At 43.8% G+C, this 22,479-nt stretch overlaps 1 protein-coding gene across 4 annotated transcripts in view; it reads left to right on the top strand.

Annotated features, from left to right (window-relative positions):
- Ablim3 (actin binding LIM protein family member 3) overlaps positions 1–22,479 on the top strand; it is a 113,303-nt gene that overhangs the window by 49,554 nt on the left and 41,270 nt on the right. For all 4 annotated transcript variants that reach the window (XM_090331259.1, XM_090331256.1, XM_090331257.1 and 1 more), the window contains 4 exons: positions 5,775–5,958; positions 9,744–9,856; positions 15,827–15,953; positions 18,866–18,959. In XM_090331259.1, the coding sequence (XP_090187385.1) occupies positions 5,775–5,958; positions 9,744–9,856; positions 15,827–15,953; positions 18,866–18,959 (518 nt within the window). The remainder of the gene's footprint in view (positions 1–5,774; positions 5,959–9,743; positions 9,857–15,826; positions 15,954–18,865; positions 18,960–22,479) is intronic.

The raw sequence follows: 22,479 nt of genomic DNA, 5'->3' as shown, positions 1-22,479 counted from the left end.
ACTGAATCAACAAGATATGGTATTTATACACAATGGAATTCTATGCTATTGTAAGGAAATGGAAAGACTTAGAAAAAATCATATTAAGTGAAGTAAGCCAGACTCAAAAGAACATAGGCTCAATGGTTTCCCTCATTCGTCATAATCAGTAGAAACCTTGGGCTCTACTAGCAGAGATTCACAATAGAACAAAATCTAGATACATTAGGCCATATAAGTATGACACTAAATGAAAGGACCTCCAGGATATAGAAACAAAAGCCATATAATGAGTGATTGTTGTCCTTAATGTACTACGTTATCTCTCATCTCTTTTGCTGTCCCTTGGTTACCTCATATTGTTACAGTATTTTACCTTGTTATCTAATATATTGTACATATTTGTTTTTTTGGTTATTTGAAATAGGGTAGGTAAGGGGGGAAAACAAGATGAGGGGCGGGGGTGGGGGAAGGGAAATGGGGACCAAGACATGAGAAAGGGTATCAATGTATGTGAAGTAATGCACCTTCTATCTGGTAAATATAATGTTACCCTTCCATTAATTACAACAGACAAGGTAAAATAATGGCATTTGCAGGGAAGTGGATGAATCTAAAGTGAATCATGTCAAGACCAAAGGAATAAAAGGTGCATGGTATCCTTAATATGTGGCTATTAGATCCAAACAGTACAAGAGCGAGGACTCAAAAGTTGGACTCAGTATTTGTGTACCCAATGCTATGGACATGGTATTGGAAATATAAACACAACTACATAGACATAAAAATCTATGACCCCCATAGACATAATGTTTTGTTAAATAGATTAATATGTATCTATGATATACAAACCCTTACTCTAATTTTGATTATGTTCTAAAATCTAAGTGCCAGTGATTGTATATAGAGCTTCCCTTCTTGAATACTTGTTTGTTAAACACATCATTTGAAATATAATGTAAAAATCAATGTTAATAAATTCTTTAATATGAAAAGACAAAAAAATATGAAAAAAATTGTAAAAAGAGAGGGCAGAAGGAAGAAAGGACAAAGAGAGAAGAAAAATAATGAAAGAAAGAGAAAAAAGAGAAAGGGAGGGAAAGAGAGAGGGGCCAAAGAATGACAGGAAAGTAGTATCAGCTATGTTGGAGGTGGGTGATGATGGTCAGATAGTCAGTGGGAGTGTGGCAGGCTAATGAAGACGGAGAATGAGGATTAATATGGTCAAAGTAGTTTCTTTGCATGTATACAACTAGAACCGTGAAGTTGTTTTAAGAAGGGAAAGGGTGTGAGGAAGAGTGGTAAAAGGGGGGAAGTTGATCGGGATGCGTACATTGTGTACATGTGTGGAAATCTCACAATAGAAGCTCCTTGTACTACTAATATATGCTACTTTCAAAAGTAAAAAGCAAGCTGCAAATTACAGAAGATGTTTGTAGTAACAACTGAAAAATGATTCACTTCTAAGACACACAAAGAATCTCTCCAAGTCTCAAAGTAAAAGGAAAATCAACAAAAGATCTCAGCCAGCATTTTACAATAGAGAAAATGCTAATGACCCATAAACTCATGAAAAGACTCTCCATTTCACTAATAACCAGAGAAATGAAACTCAAAAATCAGAACGAAGCCACCATGTGACTGCATCATGTGCACTAGTCAGATGTCCCCATATTGGTGGTGATGGGGCTCTGCTGAAATGTAAATGTAATTTTAAATACAACTAGGAATAGGCAGCTTGCTTTTTCAAAGGCAAACATGCCCACAGCAGCATTTTATACAAGCCAAAAAAATGAAATAGCAAGCATCTGGGATGTTCCTCGCCAGAGTCACAAATCCAGTGTGATTTACCTAAAGTGCAGCATGAAAGAGAACATGAATGAATTGCATTTCAGGCAACAACACAGGGTAATGATAGGGTGGGGGAAGCACAGAGAAGTGAGTAAGAAAGTCCCCACCAATGAAGTTCAAACACAGGTCAGCCCAACAATATACACTGCTTAGGAAAGGTGGTAAAACCACAAGAAAAGCAAAAGGAATGGCCAGTGTGTGATTAGACTGTGTGGCAAGGAGGAACTTTCAGGGAGGGAAAAAAAAAGGCTTCCATAGTGCTGGGATGATGTCTTAATTTATAAATTCAGTAGTGGGCACATGAGTATTTTCTTATTCTTTAAACCGAACACATATATTTTCTGTATTTCTTCTGTGCATAATATATTTCACAATTAAAATGTTGCAAATCTAGGACCCTTCAGACTCAGAGTTTGAGGTGTCATAAAATCAAGTCTGAGTTGAAGCTGAAAAATCAGTGGGATTCCATGGCAGAATCCGGATGTATCTTCCACAACTATCTTAGCATCCTCGTTTTGCAAATGAGCTCCAGAGAAGTGAAATAACTTTGTCAAAGTCACACAGCACTTAAATGGTAGAAGTGAAGATCCAAGACCTCAAGGTCCAGTAACCCACACAACTCTGGCATAAGCAAGAATCCATGTGTAAGGTCTCGCATATACCGTGAGCACTCACTCTGTATTTACAAAGCAGCGCTAATCTTGTCTACTCTGTCATTTCCTATTGTCTAATTGTATGGTCTGCCTTTTCTTTTTAACTAATAGACTTTATTTTTTGACTCATACAGCCATGCCTATCCTGGTATATCTATTCCCATCAACTGCATATGGTACACCCTTGTGTCCTTTCCTGGGTTTTTGTTTGGTCCAGGTTTGTCTTTGAATGCCTGGCTTTGCACAACTTCAGATATATCTCACTCTACTTGTTTCATTCCGCCATTCCAAGGTCCTCTCTGTATTCCAATATCCCTGGAGAGTCATCAATCTTTACATCCTTTCTACCAAAAACTTCCTCCTGCAGCTCCTTCGAAGGAAATGGAGGAACTGATTGTTCCAGGTTTTCTTCTGACCTCCTGGTTTTCTCCCACTGGGAGAGGTGGCCTTGGGGGTGGAATTGGCAGAGAAAACAAAGGAGAGAAAAGAAGGGAAACAACAGGAGCTGTTTCCAGTGAGGTTATAGGCCATGACCCAACAATTGATTTACCACCTGCACGCTCAGAACAGCTCGTACTCCAGCTCTGCCTGCTTGTGAAATCAGGCATTGTTTGATAAGATGAATTCCCAAAATGCCTGCTGTGCCACTGACCCTTCCCTACCTCCCACCACTCCCTTCACTGCCATCTCCACCCCTGCTTCTTCGCAGGGTGGCTTCAGTGACCCCTGAGCAAGACCTCACACTGAACTTGAAACGTTTTAGACACATGGTTAGCCATGAAGGAAGCTCTTCTCCCCGTGGACCCACAAGAGATCATTTCTAAAAAGCTCAGCCTGTGTAGAAGTGAATGGAAATCCCAGGGAAGAGAGGGACAAATTCACTGTCACTCCCAGACTCAGTGGCAGTCAAGTAGCTACATACCTAGACACTTCTCTCTCTTACTATTCTGTAGCAAACACTGAACCCCTACCTTCACTTCACTCTGCTTGGCCCTTTAAGCCTGCTTCTGGCCCAACAAAGGTGAACAAACACTCACCAAATATGTCTGGCATACCCAGGGAAATCTTTCCTGTTTTTAACCTGTGTTCTTTTGCAGAGCAATTTATCTTGTTAATGATGAAGTGATATTAATGGGGTGATGTCACCAAATTCCTGGCTGGCTTCTTCCATCTACAGACCTGGAAACTATTTTGATAATTGCTCCACCACTAATCACTCTTTTATTTATTTAATATTTTATTTATTTATTTATTTATTTAGCTAACATCTTGCTAGATAGCACAACCTCAAAATCACCATCTCCCTGTCTCAGCCTCTGTAGTACAGGGATTGCAGTCAGGTGCCTCTATGCCTAACTTCCCATTGAACAGCATTAAGAATGCTGATTTGGGGCCAGGAGGTTGGCCTACTGGTAGAATGCTTGCCTAGCATGCATCAAAACCTGGGTTCAAGTTCTTGGTACCACATACACAGAAAAAAAGCTGGAAGTGGTGCTCAAGTGATAGAGCTCTAGCCTTGAGAAAGCCCAAGGACAGTGCTCAGGCCCTGAGTTCAAGCCAGGACTGGCAAAAAAAAAAAAAATGCTGACTTGCACTTATCAAATCTTCAGAAAACCTGCCAGAAACCAAGGTACCTATGTATTAATGTATATAAAAGCTCTAACTCTCTGCTGGAATGGTTTCCTGGAATGAAGCCTGACCAGGTTCTTTCCTCAAAAACAATCTCTGTGGCAGGTCAAGCTACCTATCTCAGAATGAAGGGAACCGACCACACCATCAAAAGAGCTTCTCAGTTCACTTCTTTTGATTGCTAACCAGCCCCCTTCCTGACTGACTCTTCCTGGCTTTATTTAGCTGGACCAATATATTCTGGGGGCTGTTCGAGTTCTGTTGGCCTTGTTTTCCTGGCCATTTGTTTTCCTGGAAGAAACTATACCTCTCTTTTCTGCCCACGATGTATAGATTCCTTAAACTAACGCTTAGCAGGAAAAGATTTCCCATACATTCAAGGTCTACTTTGGTCGACCTTTTTCCTACATAGTTCTGTTTGTTCTGACATCTGACCAATGCCCATTTTTTATGTGCCAGTATGGGGGCTTGAACTCATGACTTTGCATTCTTGCTAATTTTTTTTCATTTAAGCCTGACTCTTTTCCACTTGAACTACAACTCTACTTCCAGCCTTTTGCTGGTGAGTTGGAAATAAGAGTCCGATTTACGTGCCTGGACTGACTTTGAGCCATGATTCTCAGATCTCAGCCAGCTGAGTAGCTAGGATTATAGGTGACCTGAGCCATTCACATCATATTTGTTCATATTAGCCTTGGGCAACCCCCAGAGACTTTACGAAATAAATGTTCCCTCTTTATCCAAAAGCTACGAGTACAATTAACTTATTTTGCATCTAGATAATGGGAATCACTGTACTCATCTCCACTTTTGTATAGGTTTGAACTTTATTCTTTTTTAGTTTTTAAACTAGAAGGAAAACCATCTATAACTTTGTAGATGCCACAAAGCCTAGGCTTCTTAAACTGGAATGAGACCTTCCTCTTCTGGGCATGAAAAACTCCCCTTGACCCCAGCCCTGTGCTTTTCCTTCTGTTCCTCCTCCACAAAGCCTCCTTCCACCCCTCCTCACTGACAGAGCTACTTCTTTCCTCAGCCCCTGCCCCATAGCCAGTCACCTGTGCCACATGCCATGGTACGTGGAGTATAGTCCCCTCCTCACATACTTGTTTACCTGTTTGCAGTTCATACACTGTGTCCTTTTATCATTCCTATTTGGGGACCACCCAGACCTTTGTGATTGTGGTGAGGACAGACTAGAAACTTCCAGTCTTCTCCCCATTGTCATCCTACCAGGTCACCTGTTTGGAGTTTGGAACCTGTGATCTCCTTACTGCCCCTCACCAGTCATGAACAACAGGAAGTGCCCAGGAGAATTTGACCCATGTGATACCTTTCTCAAATGCAGGATGCTAGCATTGTGTAGCATTGCAGGAGAGCTAGAGCCCTCAGCTTCAGTGCCCTCAATGTCGATGCTGAGCACAGGAATCAGAAGGGCAATGCATTAAAATGTAGAACAGGCCCCATCCCCCGGGGGGTCTGAGACAGGATCGTGTAGCTTCCTCTGAAGTCATTCTGCAGGTGATCTGCAGGTCACCAATCGTGAAACTCACTGGCTCTAAAACACTATGAGTTCTAATGTGCCACCAGGCTCCTCCCAGAGAAGACTTCAGACTGCCCCTGCACTCAACCTACCCTTGTTTCCTTCCTTGTTTTCCCAAGTGTGTGGCTGTGCCCTGGCCCAGTCAGGCTTCTTCTTCAAGAACCAGGAATACATCTGCACCCAGGACTACCAGCAACTCTACGGCACCCGCTGCGACAGCTGCCGGGACTTCATCACCGGTGAAGTCATCTCTGCCCTGGGCCGCACCTATCACCCCAAGTGCTTCGTGTGTAGCTTGTGCAGGTGAGTAGGTGGCAGGGGATGGGGCCTCTCTCTGAGGGAGCCCAAGGAAATGGAAGGACATGATCTTGCCTGGGTAGTTCTGGGGCTTATGCTGGAGACTTGGATATTTGGAAGCAAGACATCTAACAGTGCTTTTCAAACCTAGCAGCAGAGTCCTTTTTGCCATTTGTGGTCTGATATAAACCACTACTTCCTTCTCTGATGGAAGCAGGGTGAAGAGCTCAGCCCCAAACTCGGCCTCACATTGCCCATCAAAAGGCTGCCAAAAGAATAATTACCCTAGTCCCTTAAAACTCTGCCCAAGGCTCCTGACCCCCTCATCTGCAGGTGATCCAAGTTGCCTGTTTGTAGCTTTTCTCCTACTTCCACAATGCCCCTGGCCTGTGGCCCCATCTCTGAGAGCCTCATTTTCTCTCACAATAATGAGAGTCACAACTACTGCCCTCCTCACTGAGTTTACAGAAAGATCCAGCTAATGTTGCATGCAAGGACTTGAGCCCAGTGACTGGTAGTTAGGCCTGGCACTTAGTAGCATACCTGTTCTTACTGTTCTTTTCATTATCATCGGAGTCATCCATCTTCCCTAAGGAAATCTCTGGTGATGGAGAGCTCAACCCACGTTTCAATCCCTTGTTAATTTAGCAAATGTACATTAAGGGCCCATTGCATGCCAAGTATCACATTAAGGGAATGAAAAAAAATGCAGAAAACTTCAGCCCTGCCCACAAATATGTTAAAATTTATTGTCCAGCTCTGATTAAGTCATAAATAAAGCATAATTAGAATATATCTACCTATATGTGTGTATATATATATAAGGGATTTATAAGTTAATTGGGTGACTTATTCTCTCCACAACATAACCACTGGTTAGTTACCAATTAGAGTAACCAGTCACAGTTTCTTTTTTTTCATATATTTTTATTGTAATTAATAGAAGGGTTACATTATATTTGCCAGATAGGAGGTACATTAATTCACATACATTGATACCCTTTCTCATGTCTTGGTCCCCATTTCTCTTCCCCCCACTCCCACCCCTCACAGTTTCTTTTTTAAATTTTTCATTACTTTTATTAACATCAATTAGTCATAAAGGGGCTTTCACTTTACCATATCCACATAAGCATATAATGTACCTGATTAAATTCACCCCTTCCACCACTCTGAGTCATCCCCTTCTCCTTTCCCAAACCAGTCTCAATAAGCTTCACTGTTCTGATTGCGACTAATGGTAATGTATAGGAAAACATAGTCAGAGTCAGGGAGCCTAGCCTAGTGGTAAAGTGCTCGCGTAGCATGCATGAAACTCTGGGTTCAATTCCTCAGTACCACATACACAGAAAAAGCCAGAAGTGGCACTGTGGCTCAAGTGATAGAGTATTAGACTAGGAAGGAAGGAAAAAAGGAAGAAAGGGAGGGAGGGAGGAGGGGAGGGAGGGAGGAAGGGAGGGAGGGAGGGAGGGAGAAAGGAGGGAGGGAGGGAAAAGAAGTCTGGTTATCTCAAAATGAAAGAATTCATGAAGTCTTGGATTCTATTCCCCAGTACCACATACACAGAAAAAGCTGGAAGTGGTGCTGTGACTCAAGTGGTAGAGCACTAGCCTTGAGAAATCCCAAGGACATTGCCTAGGCCCTGAGTTCAAACCCAGGATCGGCAAAAAACAAAAATAAAATCACTCAGTGGAAATTCATGCATTTATTCACTCATCCATTCATTCATCTATTTCTTAAAACATGGGCACTGGAAGACCAAGAGAAGATACTCTTTGGAGAGAAACACAGAGGTGTTATGCCTAAGTGCCTCCTCATATTTATACAAAATAATATGCACAAACTCCAATATATGGAAACAAGAGACCTATCTCCTTTTTTGTTTTTAGTTTTTACTTTTTTATTAAAGAATTTATTAACATCGATTTTTATATCAATATTTCATAGATTTTACTTTTTGATGGTTCTGACTTCTTTACCTTATGTATGGTGCTTTCAAGTGTATATGTCCAGAAGGGTTGGGGGGGAACTCAAGGAGAAAAGGGTGGAAAAGTGCAGCAGTGGAGCTCAAAGCGCAGCCAGCAGTGGACACTGATTAAAGTGAACGATACAACTGGCTGGTAGAGATGGAAGGAAAGGACTGAGAGAGAGTGAAGGAACAGAAGACATTGTATGAAAAAAAAATGTACTCATTACCTGACTCATATAATTGTAATCCATCTGTGTTTCACCTCTAGATTAACAATAAAGTAAATTAATAATTTTTTAAAAAAACTCAGCCACTGGATCCTGGGATCTCAGACCCATCAGAAATGAGCACAAAGGATCCAAATGGTACAAGATGAGTCCTCATAGAGATGACTCACTCTCTGAGGTCATGCTCTTATCTCTATGAGCAAGTGTGTAGGCCCTGATGAGAACAAAGATGCCCAATCCCTACCCAGTGCTCCCTGCACAGTCTCCTGTTGCTAATACAAGGAAAGCAGCCCCACACTGGAAATCTTTGTCAGGTGTTACATCAGAGTGCATATGGCAGGTGTCCCACACTGCAGGAGCAAACACAGACAAACAATGTTATTGTTGGTGCTGAGGAGTCTACAGATGGCTGGTAATTTTACTGCGGAGGCAGAGCATGTGTGAGCTTGAGGCCCCCTGAGCTGTGGAACTGAACAAACAGAGACAAGAAAAAGATGCTTTCTGTGGAATGATTATCTTCCCACCGGGTAGAGGAATTTTGATAAATGAGCAATGAAAAGAAAGAAATGTGAGAGAGCTTGGGAGTTGAATGAGAAGGAGGAATATTTACATTGCTTTTCTAAGGAATTATACTATTTGAGTTCTTGAATTTACCATACTGCAGTTAATACATTTGTTTACACTTGCATAACATCCAATGTATTTACTTATAAGTTTATAAGCTAAATCTAGCTTCCACATATGAGGGGAAACATGCATCCTTTGTTTCTCTAGGTTTGATTGACTTGAATTAACATCATTTTCCCCAAGACTTTCCATTTCTTTACAAATGATATCATATCATTCTTTCTAATGGACGAGCAAAATTCCATTGTGGATATCTACCATCTTCTCTTGACTCATTTGTCTATTGAGGGGTAACAATACATTAGCTATGGTGAATAATGCTGCAATGAACATGATTGCAGGACTTGAAAGGGGTGGGGTCTGAGGGAATAAAAATAGAGGAAATGAAAAGAAAAAAAGAGGGAGTCAAGAATTGGGTAGATATCCTACAAAATTAAGACAAGTGAGGGAAGAGGTGAATAAAGAAGGGTGAGTATATTGAAAGGGGTGTTATTGATCAAGATGCATAGATTATTCATTGTTACATGACAACTACTTTGTATACCACTTCAAGATAATTAATAATAATAACAATAATAGTAGAAAATAGAATAAAAGGAAAAGAGAACAGCTTTATAAGCGAGCCTCTTCTTCCAGCTGAGTGTGTGTAAGTGCAGCTACACATCAGGATTCACCATGTATGAGTCAAATAATGCTTATTAGCCTCCAGTTCTGGCCTCCTGGAGCCTAACTGAGACTCCATTTGGCCATGATCAGCTGAGGAGAGAGGCAGTGGGAAGGCTTCCCCCTTACCCACCATTCCTTTCAATGGAATCGGCTCATCCTATAGAGAAGAACACTTGAATTTGCCTCCTGTTCTAGAAGTCAGTGTGTGTTACCAGAGTGCTTAAAACACATTATCGGGTCGCCAATAGCCACAGCATCCCCAGAAGAGGAGGCACTGACATTTTTCTTCCTCTCTCTTTCAGGAAGCCTTTCCCTATTGGAGACAAGGTGACCTTCAGTGGTAAAGAATGTGTGTGCCAGACATGCTCCCAGTCCATGACCAGCAGTAAACCCATCAAGATCCGGGGACCAAGCCGTGAGTCCCCTCCTCATCAGTTCCCTGTCTGGGGGTCATTGTCTCCCCAGGTTCTCCTGACCTGGCATAGCCAGCTCCTCCTTCAGGCATGGAGGAGAGCAGAGGACAGTCCCACCATAAAGGACTTCTAAAGCGTGGCCCAGTTGGCATGATGCCCAGACACACAAGGAAGTCAGGTTGCCTGGTTGGAAACGGTGATGGCCTGTGACTGTTTCTGAGCCCTGGGGGTGGTTCTCTACTGAAATAAGCTGAGTTCTGATTTTATGCCCTCAGGATACCACCATAGGCTTTGACCAAATGTTTTGGCACCAGTAGTTCTAATTGTGTGTGTGTGTGTGTGTGTGTGTGTGTGTGTGTGTGTGTGTGTGTGTGTGTGTGTGCGCGCGCGCGCGCGCCCTGTCCCTGAGCTTTCTTACCCAAAGCTACCACTCTGTCAACTTGGAAAGCTCCACTTCTGGAATTTTTGAGGGGGGGAGGGTGGAAGGGATAGTTAATTGGAGAAAAGAGTCTCAGGCTCTCCTACCCAGGCTAATTTCAAACTGAGATCTTCAACTCAGCTTTCTGAATAGCAAGGATCACAAGCACGAGCCACCAGAACCCTGGCAGTAGTTCTCAATTTTGATAAAGTCCATTAAGAAAGAATTTGTAGAATGTCTCGCAAAAGAGGAAGTGGGGAATGCCCTGGGAAGACACCCCAGGCCTGCACAGTGCTCGCTAGAGAGTTCCCTGGGTCACTTTGTCAGCTTCCTTTGAAAAAAATAGAGTTGGGGCTCACCTTGAAGCTCTAGGAGTGGAATATGAGAGCTGCCATTCTTAGCAAGCTCCTTGAGTTATTCCCTTGCTATTTCTAAGACGGAACGCTAGCTAGAGATGGGTTGGGGAGGGATCTGCCATCCCATAATAATGTCACCACCAAGACACAGCTTTGAGGAAAAAAGTAGAAATCCAGAGCATGCCTTGGTGCAGTCCTCCTAATCTACAGAAGTGCATTCCACTCTCGCATGTATAAATCTCTGTTCCCAGGTGCCCTCTGTGTGTACTGCACGCACCCGCAGACACGCATGCTCAGCCCCCTGGGTCTCCATAAGCCACACTGGGCTCCAGTGATCTCTCGTGTTATATGACACCCTGGCTGGCCCCCATCGAGACAATCAATGAAAACCCATTAGCCTGTGCAGCAACATGGTGCAGGTGCATGGGGCTGACGACCATGGCACCAGCACAGTCAGCAGACTAAAGCTGCGTCAGACCGAGGAAGGTGAGCCGAGTCCACCTCCAGTCAGCAGGGCTTGATTCCCAGGGGCTCCATTAGAGTCTACCCAGCCGTGATCGGCTGAAGGGAGGGACAGTGGAATGACTCTCTCTTTCGCCCGTCCTTCCTGTCAGTTAAATGGGCTCTGATACTGGAATATGCAAAGCACTTCCTTCAAGTCCTTGGTCATGCTCAAGAACTTTTCCTACTCTGGCCAGGTCTCATCTCAAGGTGCCCAAGGGCACATCCTTCCTAAGTCTGTGAAAGTAGAACGATAGCAAGGATACAAAGCAGGGATGAGGGCCATGGCAAACAGTCCCAGAGGCAATGAGTCTATACCTGAGCTGTAGAGAGATGCTCACTACAGTCTGCAGACTTCCTACCTTCTACATGATATAATCCAGTCCTGTGCCCTCCCTGTGATGAAAGGAGGAGGGAATTTCTTATTCTCACCAGAGTGTTATGGGAAGCAATTGTATTAGTGTACAGGAATTAAGCTAGCATACATCGTGGTATGTAAAATACTCTATTAATATAAAATGTAGGATGTTACTAGGATGGAAGTTTAGTGTAGAAAACATACTGTAGGAGCACTGAGGAAGGCTCCTCAATCTATTGTTTCCTCAGGTATGCTGCGTGTTTTTGAGTGTGATGGAGTCTGTGATGGGCCAGGGGAAATTTCCTCAGTTGGGTGAGAGATTCACATGTAAGCACATACTCAAAGAGAGGTTCCTAAATATCTTTACTTTTCTGATTAAGGGCTAGAAGAAGGTCAGAGGCCGATGGCTCACACCTGAAATCCCACCTACTTGGGAAGCTGAGATCTGAGGATTATAGTTCAAAGCCATCCCAAATAGAAAAGTCCAGTAGACTCTTAAATCCAATTAACAATAACAACTTTTAAAAAAAGGCCCCAAGTGGAGCTTGGCTCAAATGATAAAGCACCAGCTTTGAATAAAGAAAATTAAGCAAGGCACTGAGTTCAAGCCCTACTACAGGCACAGAGAGAAAAAGCAAGCTAGAAGAAGGTGAAGGAAAGTGAATGAAGGGGAACAAATGAGCATGAAAGCAATCTGCAGTGAGGAAAGCTGAGGAGTATCTTGCTTCTGACTCATAAATTAAAGGCATCATTTCATGGGTTCACGGGTGCCTATGTTTCCTAGAAGTTTTCTTCAAGGGAGATCTCTGTGCTGAAAAGGCAAAGGGGACCTCCTGAGTAGAGAGCATGCTGAATGTTTTTGTGTTATCAAGGAACATATGAAAACAATACCATTTGAAAAATCACAATGACAACTGTATCACAGAAAAGGAAAAGGACAAACTGACCTGGTGACACACACCTGTAATGCCAGCTACTTGTGAGACTGAGGCAGGAAGGCCACAGTTCAAGGCCATACTGGGCTCATCCCTGAAGGTTGTTAAAGATTCTGGGGGGAAAAAAGCAGTGCTGACTCAAAAGATACCAAAGGGAATATTCAGTAACTATTAGGAAGACAAACCAGGGAGAAAGGAATGTCTCCATCATGATGGGAACAGTGGCATCACTTAACATCACCACGGCTAAACTCCTAGACATCATCATTACTACCAGCATCCTCATCACCACCTACACCTCCACCCTGGCAGCATCGCTGGCAGCATTAGTTGTTACATTTTAGGCACTGTACTAAGAATTCCATTCCATCATATCTCATCTAATCATTGCAACTCTATAAGGGAAATCAAAGTAATCATCTTCTAGAGAAGAAAACTGAGACTCAACAAGCATAAATCACTCCCACAGGAACATAGATAATAAGACATGAGACCAGGAGCCCTCTCCATCTGGAAGCAGTGATAAAGCCCCGATACCAGATGCATGACTTGCTAATTGGAAAGGGCCCTTTCTTCCTGGATTCATTGTCTAATGTGGAGCTTTGCCATGAGTCACAAATCCCATTTATTTTTGCTGACCATAGTGGAAGAAATGACATAGTTAACTAGACTAAAAATGGCTGCTCAGGATCTTCCGAGGCCTCGATTATACTGCAGGGGATTTGAGCGACACAGGTGGTGGTCATACTTTCTGCTGAAGATTGTAATTCTGGAAGAGAGAGGAACATATGAGAAGTGGACAGCTGGCCCTGTGGAGACCCAAGTGAGGACAGGGTGTGGTTCCTTTGACCCTGATAATGACACTAGACCCAGAGGCTCCTCAGTGGGGCGTGCCTGTGGCTCAGAGTAAAAAGAGGATGGAGAAAAGAGAAGAAAAAGAGTGAGATAAATATAAACCAGTTCAACAGAGGATCCATAATGTATTACGGAAAAAGAAAAAAAAAACATGTAGAGAGACATCCCAGAATTCAAAGGAGGAACAAGCAGGACTTTCTCATAATGGTAATTTTGCTTCTTGCCTCCAACCAGACTAGACAAAGCATAGAACGTGAGGAAAATTTTAAAATAAAGCATGAGAATATGAAATAATGACAGCCACTTTCTGAATATACTCCTGTGACTTAGACCAACCTAACTGTAAGAAAGGCATTCAGATGAGGGCCAGGCTCAGGGCTGTCCCAATTAGAAAGTGTGGGAGCAAGGATTCTCTCACTTCAGTCTATCCCGTGGGCACTACATTGGGGTAACTCCTAAAATTTCAACTTAAGGTAGAAAATTCATCTCAGATATGTCACTTTAACTTAGAGTGCTGAAACTCATTACTGGAACATGGAAATATACAAGCATTAAGTCATTTGTATTGACGGGACAGAGAATTGTGTCATTAACCAGTATCATTGCCTGCCTCTATGGAGGCTCACTGGGGAGTGAGCCTGATCTGCGGACAGTCATATCAAGTGATGTGTGAGGAATGAAGGGTGAGAGAATGAGATAGAGACAGAAACAGAGATGGATAGAGACAGAGACAGAATTAGAGACAGAAAAGGATGTCAGTGCCTTTGGTTATTTGAAAGGACACTCAGCTCAGGAGGGAAAGAGTGCACATTATTCTTGACTGCATAAGAATAAAGGGAGTACCAGGATGTCAGGCCTCAGTTCCACATACAGATGGCATGACAGCCATAGCTGTCCAGATGCACAGTAGATTCCCTCAGAAGGGTGGAGCTGCCAGCCCCTAGTGTGATTAGGCAGATGACAGGTGCCCATCTCAGCTGTCAAGAATGGAATAAATTCCTGTGCTGACTGGGATATTTGACCAAATGCTCTGTGAACTTGGAGCCTCTATGGAATTACACAGCCCACAGAGACCAAAGGTTGGTACTTGTGACCTGGCTAGGTTGACCAGATGCCGATCTATAAATGGAGGAGGATTTTATCTTTTCTAAAGGACTGTCTTCTGAAAACTGTAATTGTTAAGGGAAGAAAATACAAGGAGATTTAAGGGGACAGGAAATACTTGCTCAAACTTTTGGTTCTCCCAGCCCCCATCTGATGGCCAAGACTTGAAGTGTTTTACAGTTGAATACCTCAGGCCCACAGCCTGTTTTAAGGAATATTAGAATGACACTCAATAGTCAAGTTGTGGAAATCAACTTGTTCAAATACTTCAGGAGAGCCAAGACCCTCCCCCACACCTCATCCTAGGCAGGTTCCCATAGCTTCACAGGTGGTTTATTTTCTCCCCACTTTTCCCCAAACTGAGTATTTATCTTACAGTGGCAACAAAGAGCTTTGTCCTCTAGTAAACTTTGCCCTGTGACCCTTTCCTCCTCTGAAGTGGGCCTTCCGGTTAGTAAGGCTTGAATTCCCAGCATCTCCCAAAAACTTTGGACTCTGACTCCATTTCCTGCCCCTCCCAACATTCATTGAACAACTGGAGAATGCCTGCTGGGCCCGCCCCTCATTCTGCTGGCCTCATGGCTCCTTCCAGGGTAAGAGTAACAGAGAGTGAGAGCACATTTCTGGTTTGGGACCATCTCATCAGACTAATCCTTGCAGCCTGTGGGCATTGGCATATAAGCACACTGGGAAAGGATGGGCATGGAATGAATGTTGGGTCTCTTTGCCTGGGTACAGTAAGGCCCACTCATTCATACTCCTTCAACTAACATGCGTTGATCTTCTACCATGTGCCTGGCACCATGCTAGGTAAGGGAAGAGCAAGTTTTAACCACAAAATACACATGACCTTGACCCTCCAGTATACATTCTAAGAAGAGAACAGACTGGGATGTGGCTCAATTGGTAGAGTATCTGCCTAGCAAGCACAAAGGCCCTGAATTGAAACTCTAGTAACTACTGATTGAAAAAGACTAGAAAGGAAAAATTAAAAGTGACTATTCCCAGCAGTGGAGCTTCTCAAACTTTACCATACACAGAGATCTTGTAAAAATTCAGTAGTCTGTGATGCTATGCATTGAACACTCCCAGGTGAGGCAGATGCTATAGCTATGTCCTGAGGTTGCTATAAGTTCTTGAATTTGATTGGCAACTTGAGCAGCCCCAAGCAGTGCAGAATGAATACAGGGAGATCATTCCTCCTCCCCCTCCTCCTCCTCCTCCTCCTCCTCCTCCTCCTCCTCCTCCTCCTCCACACCTGTCCCTTGTCCATGGGCCAAGACTCCAGTGGCCTTTTCTCTTACCTCATAGAGTCTCTGGCTGAGCTACTAATGCCAGGGTTGGGGCACCCAGGAAGAGACTTGTGCTCAGGGAGGGGCCCCCTGGGCCTGGGTGTGGGATGATGTTGGGAAGTTGTATTCAGTGTCATCCTCTTGTCTTTTCAGACTGTGCTGGGTGCAAGGAAGAAATCAAGCATGGCCAGTCACTCCTGGCACTGGACAAGCAGTGGCATGTCAGCTGTTTCAAATGCCAGACCTGCAGTGTCATTCTTACCGGGGAGTACATCAGCAAGTGAGTGTCCTCTCCCTCCTGGCCTCAACTTCCAAGGCCTCTGCACCCTGCAAGGCCTCACCAGGATCTCTAGCATCATTCATCAGCCATCACAGCTGGACCACAGCAGCCTCTTTCTCAGCCCCTTTCCACCTGCAACCTGTCCCTTCCTGTCTCCTCAGCCCTGAAATGTGCCACTCTCCACCCTTCTCTTCCTCTGTGCCTTCTGCCTCAAACCATCATTCAGCACCTTCCCTTCCTCATGATCAGATTTCACACTGCTCTGCCTGTTTCCGTCACAAGCTTCTCCCATATACAATTGTAGTTGTGTGTATCTCTCACCTATTTTGTCTGTGTGCCAGTACTAGTGCTTGAACTTGGGGCCAGGGTAATTTCCTTTGGCTTTAGCTCAAAGTTGGTGCTCTGCCACATGAGCCACATCTCCACTTCTTGCTTTTTGATGGTTAATTAGAGCTAGGAGTCTCTTGAATTTGTCTGCCTGGGATAACTTCAAATCATGATCCACAAATCTCAGCCTTCTGAGTAGCTATAGGATTATAAATGTGAGCCACCAGTGCCCGGCTTCAACTTTTTAATAATAATAATGCTAACTACCCTTTAACTGGGTGTTTTTATAATATGCAAGGAACTTACTATCTGCTTTGAACCGATTAACAAATCAAACTCTTTAACTTCCTCCTCGTGAGGTAGATACTGAGAGTGAGTAACTCTCTTTTGGGATTGTTTTTTGCCAGTCCTGGAGTTTGAACTCAGAGCCTGGGCCCTGTCCTTGAGCTTTCTCAAGGCTAGTGCCCTCCCACTTGAACTACAGCATCACTTCCAGATTTTTCTGTGTATGTGGTATGGAAGAATGAAACCCAGGGCTTTGTGGTGGATAGGCAAGCACTCCACCATTAGGCCACACTCCCATCCCTAGGCATGTTTTTCGTTGTTGTTGTTTTGTTGGTCTTGGGGCTTGGACTCTGGGCCTGGGCGCTGTCCCTGAGCTCTTCAGCTACTGCCCTACCACTTGAGCCACAGTGCCATTCCTGTTTTCTAGTGATTAATTGAAGATAAGAGTCTTTAGTGTCCAGGCTTTCTTTGAACCTCAATCCTCAGATATTAGCCTTCTGAGTAGCTAGGATTACAGGCATGAGCCACTGCACCCAGCAGAGATGGTTTTTATACCTGTGCCTGCCCAAGACAGGGGCTTGGTTTTAGTCATTGTGGTTATCTCTTTCCCCATTGCTTTCCTCTGTAATGGATTCATTCTCAAGCAGACCTCTCTCCAAAACAGGCAGAAAAGTAGATTATCAATAGTGCCATGTTTACATTTATCATACCATTAGCAAGCTGATGGAATGAGGGGAGGGGAACTTTTTTCTCAAAGACTCCAACCAGAGTCTCTTGGCTGCCCTCAGTCTGACATGTTCTGGATCAATCATGAGCCAGGAAGGTCCAACCCTAGAGCCCTTTGACCCCTAGAAAACTCACCCTTCCAACGGGGAATCTAGGCACTGCCACCGGGGAAGGAGATGGTAGCCAAGAGCTGCTGGCCAGACCATACTTGACTTCATGAGAGGTACATGTGAAAGGCTGTGAATATTCAGAGAAAACGAGTCACTTCTAGCCAACACGATGTGGAATCCATGAGTTTCAAGGATTCGTCTGAGCTGGACCTTGTAGAGGGGGATAAAATTTGAGAAAGCAAAGGAGAGCTTGGAGGCAGAACAATGCAGGTAGGGAGTGGACCTCATCCCAGTCCTGCCTGGAAGCTCATGTGTGTGCACATGTGAAGCAGATCCCGGATTGCAGAGTTGAACCGACACTGGCTCATCAAAAACCGTTTATCAGTAGGTTTCTGGCATTTGTTTCTGGGCCTGCCAAGTAGACAGTGTCTTTGGAAAGGCACCATCCAGGCTTACGTAGGCATTTTTGGGTGCTCTGGAGCTTGCTCAGAGCATCTTTTTTAAGAAGCTTAGAAGTCTACTGTCCACCTCAACAGTCTGGTGATTTGAGGCCACACCAGGCAAAGTGTTAGCCAAACTCTATCTCAGTCAATAAACTTAGCACAATGACATGCACCTGTGATGCCAACTGTATGGAAGGCAAGAAGATTGTGATCTGTTCCAGCCCTGGACAAAGTTGAAGACCCTACCTAAAATATAACTAAACAAAGATGGCCGTATCAGCAGGTTGAATACCTGCCTAGAATATTAATTAATTGGGCTAGCAGTTTGGCCTAGTGGTAGAGTGCTTGCCTTGCATGCACAAAGACTCAGGTTTGATTCCTCGGTACCACATACATAGAAAAGGCTAGAAATGGTGCTGTGGCTCAAGTGGTAGAGCTCTAGCCTTGAGAAATCCCAGGGACAGCGCCCAGGCCCTGAGCTCAAGCCTCAGGACTGGCAGCAAAATAATAATAATAATAATAATAATAATAATAATAATAATAATAATAATAATTAATTAGTCACTTAAATTCTGTGGAGAGAAGAGGAAGGTGAAGAAAAAAGGGACAGTCAAGGATGACAGTTCAGAACAATACTAGGGGGAGCTCACCAGGCATGGATTCCTGAATCCAGGAAATCTCTGATTCTGTAGATCTAAGGAGTCTGCATTTTTATTTTTTTTGCCAGTCCTGGGCTTGAGCTCAGGGCCTGAGCACTGTCCTTGGACTTTCTCAAGGCTAGAGCTCTACCACTTGAGCCTCAGCACCACTTCCAGCGTTTTCTATGTATGTGGTACCGAGGAACCCGGGTCTTCATGCATGCTAGGCAGGCACGCTACCACTAGGCCAAACTCCTGGCCCCGAGTCTGCATTTTTAATGAGCTCCCTAAGTGTGTCCATAGGCAACAGATCCTGGAGCGGCTACAGAACTTTCTCTCTGACACTGGGCCTTTTCACTTCTTCATCCTCTTTCCTCTTACAGGGATGGAGTCCCGTACTGTGAGGCCGACTACCACTCCCAGTTCGGCATTAAGTGTGAGACTTGTGACAGATACATCAGCGGCAGGGTTTTGGAGGTGAGTGGGGCCCAAGAAATCCAGGGGTGCAGAAGCATGACTTGAGAGGTCATCATCACCAAGGAAGGAAAGCCCTTTCCTCAATGCTGCAACCTCCCCAGCATGCATGCTCTTGAACAGATAATTTTGCCAAGATCTCTCTGCACCCCAAAATGAGGTGGGCAGAATTATTCCTAGTTCAGCAATTGCTATTCTGGAAAACCAGTTGCTTCTTGGAATTCACACCCAGACAGATTTCTAGGGAGTGACAATTAGGATTTTCCTCTAAGTCATGCAGATATCAGCCCACACCCCTTCTTTTCCTCTAAGTATTTGGTAATGTGCTGATTTAAGAACCAGCTTGTCTAGCAGCTTGCTCCCTGAGCCCTTCTTTGGCTGGTCCATCACCATGGCAACCGCTCTCCGCAGTCTCAGTTACACTAGCTCACTTTGCCAGTGTCAGACAACCTCAGCCCCTTGCTGGGCCCTTGGCCTTCCTGGCCTTCCTTTCTAACTCTCTGGGCCTAAAAGCTGCCTTTCCATAGTTAGGAACCGCCTACCTTGTGGAATTAAAACCAGGAAAATAATAATCACACAGGAATAGGAATTAGGATCCAGAATTGCTAACTCATACTCAGATTTTGAGTGTGAGTCTTTGTGTCTCTACCTTGTGTTTTTTCATGTATCCATCACTGATGAGCAGCAGGTTGCATAAGACACTGTAAATAGAATCAACCAGTTCTGCACAAGCTGGTTATTTAGTTCTGGTCACCACGATTGCTGAGTCGAGAAGGATTCTTTGGCCACAGGTGGGTTCAGCAGGAGTGAATGTAGCAACTAGAAAAGAACTGTCTGAGGAGATGCATTGAAGCAGAGCCCTGAGGATGATGAGGCTGGCTAGAGAAAGGATGGACTCAACTCCTTTAGGAAATAAAAAAAAAGCCAGCATGTTTTAATTTTACAAATTGATGATGGAGGAAGATGATTATCAGAGAAGACATATCTCATATGCCTTTGTAGACCATGTTTAGAAGCTTAGATTTTTTTTTACTCAAACTATATTGGAAAGCCGATGGATGGTCTTAAACCAAGGAACAGAATGGAAAGATTATGCCTAAAAGATTGTGCTAGCTCTTCTATAGAGAATTTATTGTAGGGAGTCAAGATAGAATATGATAAACAGTTGCACCCAAGCTGCTGAACTATGAAGCATCTCTAAGAAGCAGTTAAAAAAAGTGCAATGCAAAGGATAAGGCATGAGCCTCATCCTGGGCTCAGGTTCCCACAGACCTGAGAAATACCAGATCTGAAGTATGTGGCTCACCTGACAAGGAAGAGTCATAGAAACATTGGGCAGGGGTGTCTGCTTAGAGCTGCATCTCGAGGAAGATAGTGTTAGCATGCTCACAGACTAGAGCTGAAGAACAGAAACTAGAAGAGCTAAGTGCTGGTGACTCCTAACTGTAATCCTAGATGCGCAGGAGGCTGAGATCTGAGGATTGTGAGTCCATGAGATTCTTGACTCCAAATAACCACCAAAAATTCCCAGAGTGGATCTGTGCTCAAGTAGTAAAGCACCAGTCTTGAGTGAAAAAGCTAAATAAGGGACAGTGCACAGGCCCTGAGGTCAAGCCTAGGTACTGGCATTGGTGCTTGCACATGCGCTCATGTACACACACACACACACACACACACACACACACACACACACACACACACACACAATCCTAGAAGAGGAAACCAACAAGGAAGCCAATGCATAACAACTGCCTTTGTCTCCAACATTATGGAAGCAAGTTGCAGATGTAGGAACTGAGAAGAAGAGACCAAAAGTTGTAGCAATGAATCAAGCCTGGGCCATAAGAAGTGTGGTGTTACCATGTATAGAACTAGGGGTGGCAGGGAAGAACTTTCACCGTTACATGCAGGGGAGCTGCAGATAGGAAGCTGAAGTATTTCCTAGCTGCTTTGCAGTTCTGTGGCAGTAACTGCATTTTCTAGCATGATTATTGTTCAGTGTTGTAGTCTCTTCTTCATACCGAGTTTCAATTAATCCCATTTGTTCATGCTCCACTAGCATCTTAGATCTATTGATTATTATTTTTTTGCTTTCTTGTTAGAGCTGGAAGTGACTTTTAACAGTGGTTCAACCTCCTCACTTTACAGATGAGAAAAGTGAGAACCAAGACATACGGTGCCTTTCTGCTGGTACAGGCAGTATTTTTAGTAGAGACAAAGGAAAAATTGGGGACTGCAGGATCCTGTATCCTGCCTTGATGGGGCTTTTAGACACTTGGGAGTCTTTAAAGTAGCTGAATGTCAGAGGGGGAAAACACACTCATAATGAAAAAGACTTGGATTCAAGTTTTACCACTTCTAGCCATTCGATTTCAAGCAATTGACTTTCCCCAAATATCTGTTAACAGCAAACACTAGTATCCTTTCATTCTTGATGATTATGATAGTCATGACTTTTTTGGTTGCAAATGGTACTGGCTGAAAAAGAAAAGAGCTCCCATAATAAATAGTTCAGGAATAGTTCTGGCTTCAGGCACAGCTAGATTCTTAATGCCTAAATAAAATCATTGGAATCTCTGGCTATCTTGGCTCCATTTTCTTCCCAGATTGGCTCTGTTCTCAGAAAGGTCTCTTTTTTTGTGATGGAAATATTAGACACCCACCACGCCAGCTGACAACTCCTGTAGAAAACAAACTTCTCTCTCCTGATAGCCCAGTCACCATCCTGGGACTTATTCTGGATGACTTTGGAACTATCTCTGCACCAATTAGCTGCTCCTAGAGTAGAAATCAATGAATTAGACAAGTCTGCACAAGCTAACCATATGGACTGACAAGGGTTTGGTGCCATTTGTGGAAGAAGAGAAAGGATGTGAGCCAGTACACCACCTAAATCATTTCTCTTTTCCTCCCAACCTTTCCCATTCCATCCTGAGGCCATCTCACAATCTCTTCTTCAGGGACAGCGTGCAGTATACAAAGTATCAGTCAGCATGCTTCCTTGTTCAAATCCTCACCAAAAAGAACCATGAGGTGGTCTTGCTGTATATCTTGATTTTATTTGCCCTTCTTCATCATCTCCAAAATGATTCTGGTTTACAGATACTAACTCCTTGCTATTTTTCTTCACTCTTTTTTAAAGCAAGTCTTTGTTAGCATGTGAAATGGTTCATCATCTCTTGTAAATTTGCCTTTTTATAGGTTGGGTCATTGGCTATACTGTCTGTGGTCAGGACTGCTGAGAATGATACACAGCCTTTTTCAGCTGGGGCAGTGTAGCGGGGAGTGACATTTAGAAAAAAATACTATGCTTCAGTTTTGCCAAGGCATTGCTGCCTCCCGAGGGATAGGGGTGAGGGTGGGGGAAGAAGGTCTATAATTGAAATGATAAAGAGACACTGAGTAGGAAGAGGCTACTAATTAAAACGATTATCCTTGTCATGATAGGAGGGTCTCAGTCCCACGGCTCCCCAGCTTGGGAAAATAGCAGGCTCCTTCTAAAGTTTGAGTATAGTTTGCTTGG

Source organism: Megascapheus bottae, chromosome 4, assembly GCF_031878675.1.
Source record: "Megascapheus bottae isolate mThoBot1 chromosome 4, mThoBot2.hap1, whole genome shotgun sequence".
NCBI classification, from domain to species: Eukaryota; Metazoa; Chordata; class Mammalia; order Rodentia; family Geomyidae; genus Megascapheus; species Megascapheus bottae.
This window is presented reverse-complemented; position numbering and strand designations above follow the sequence as displayed.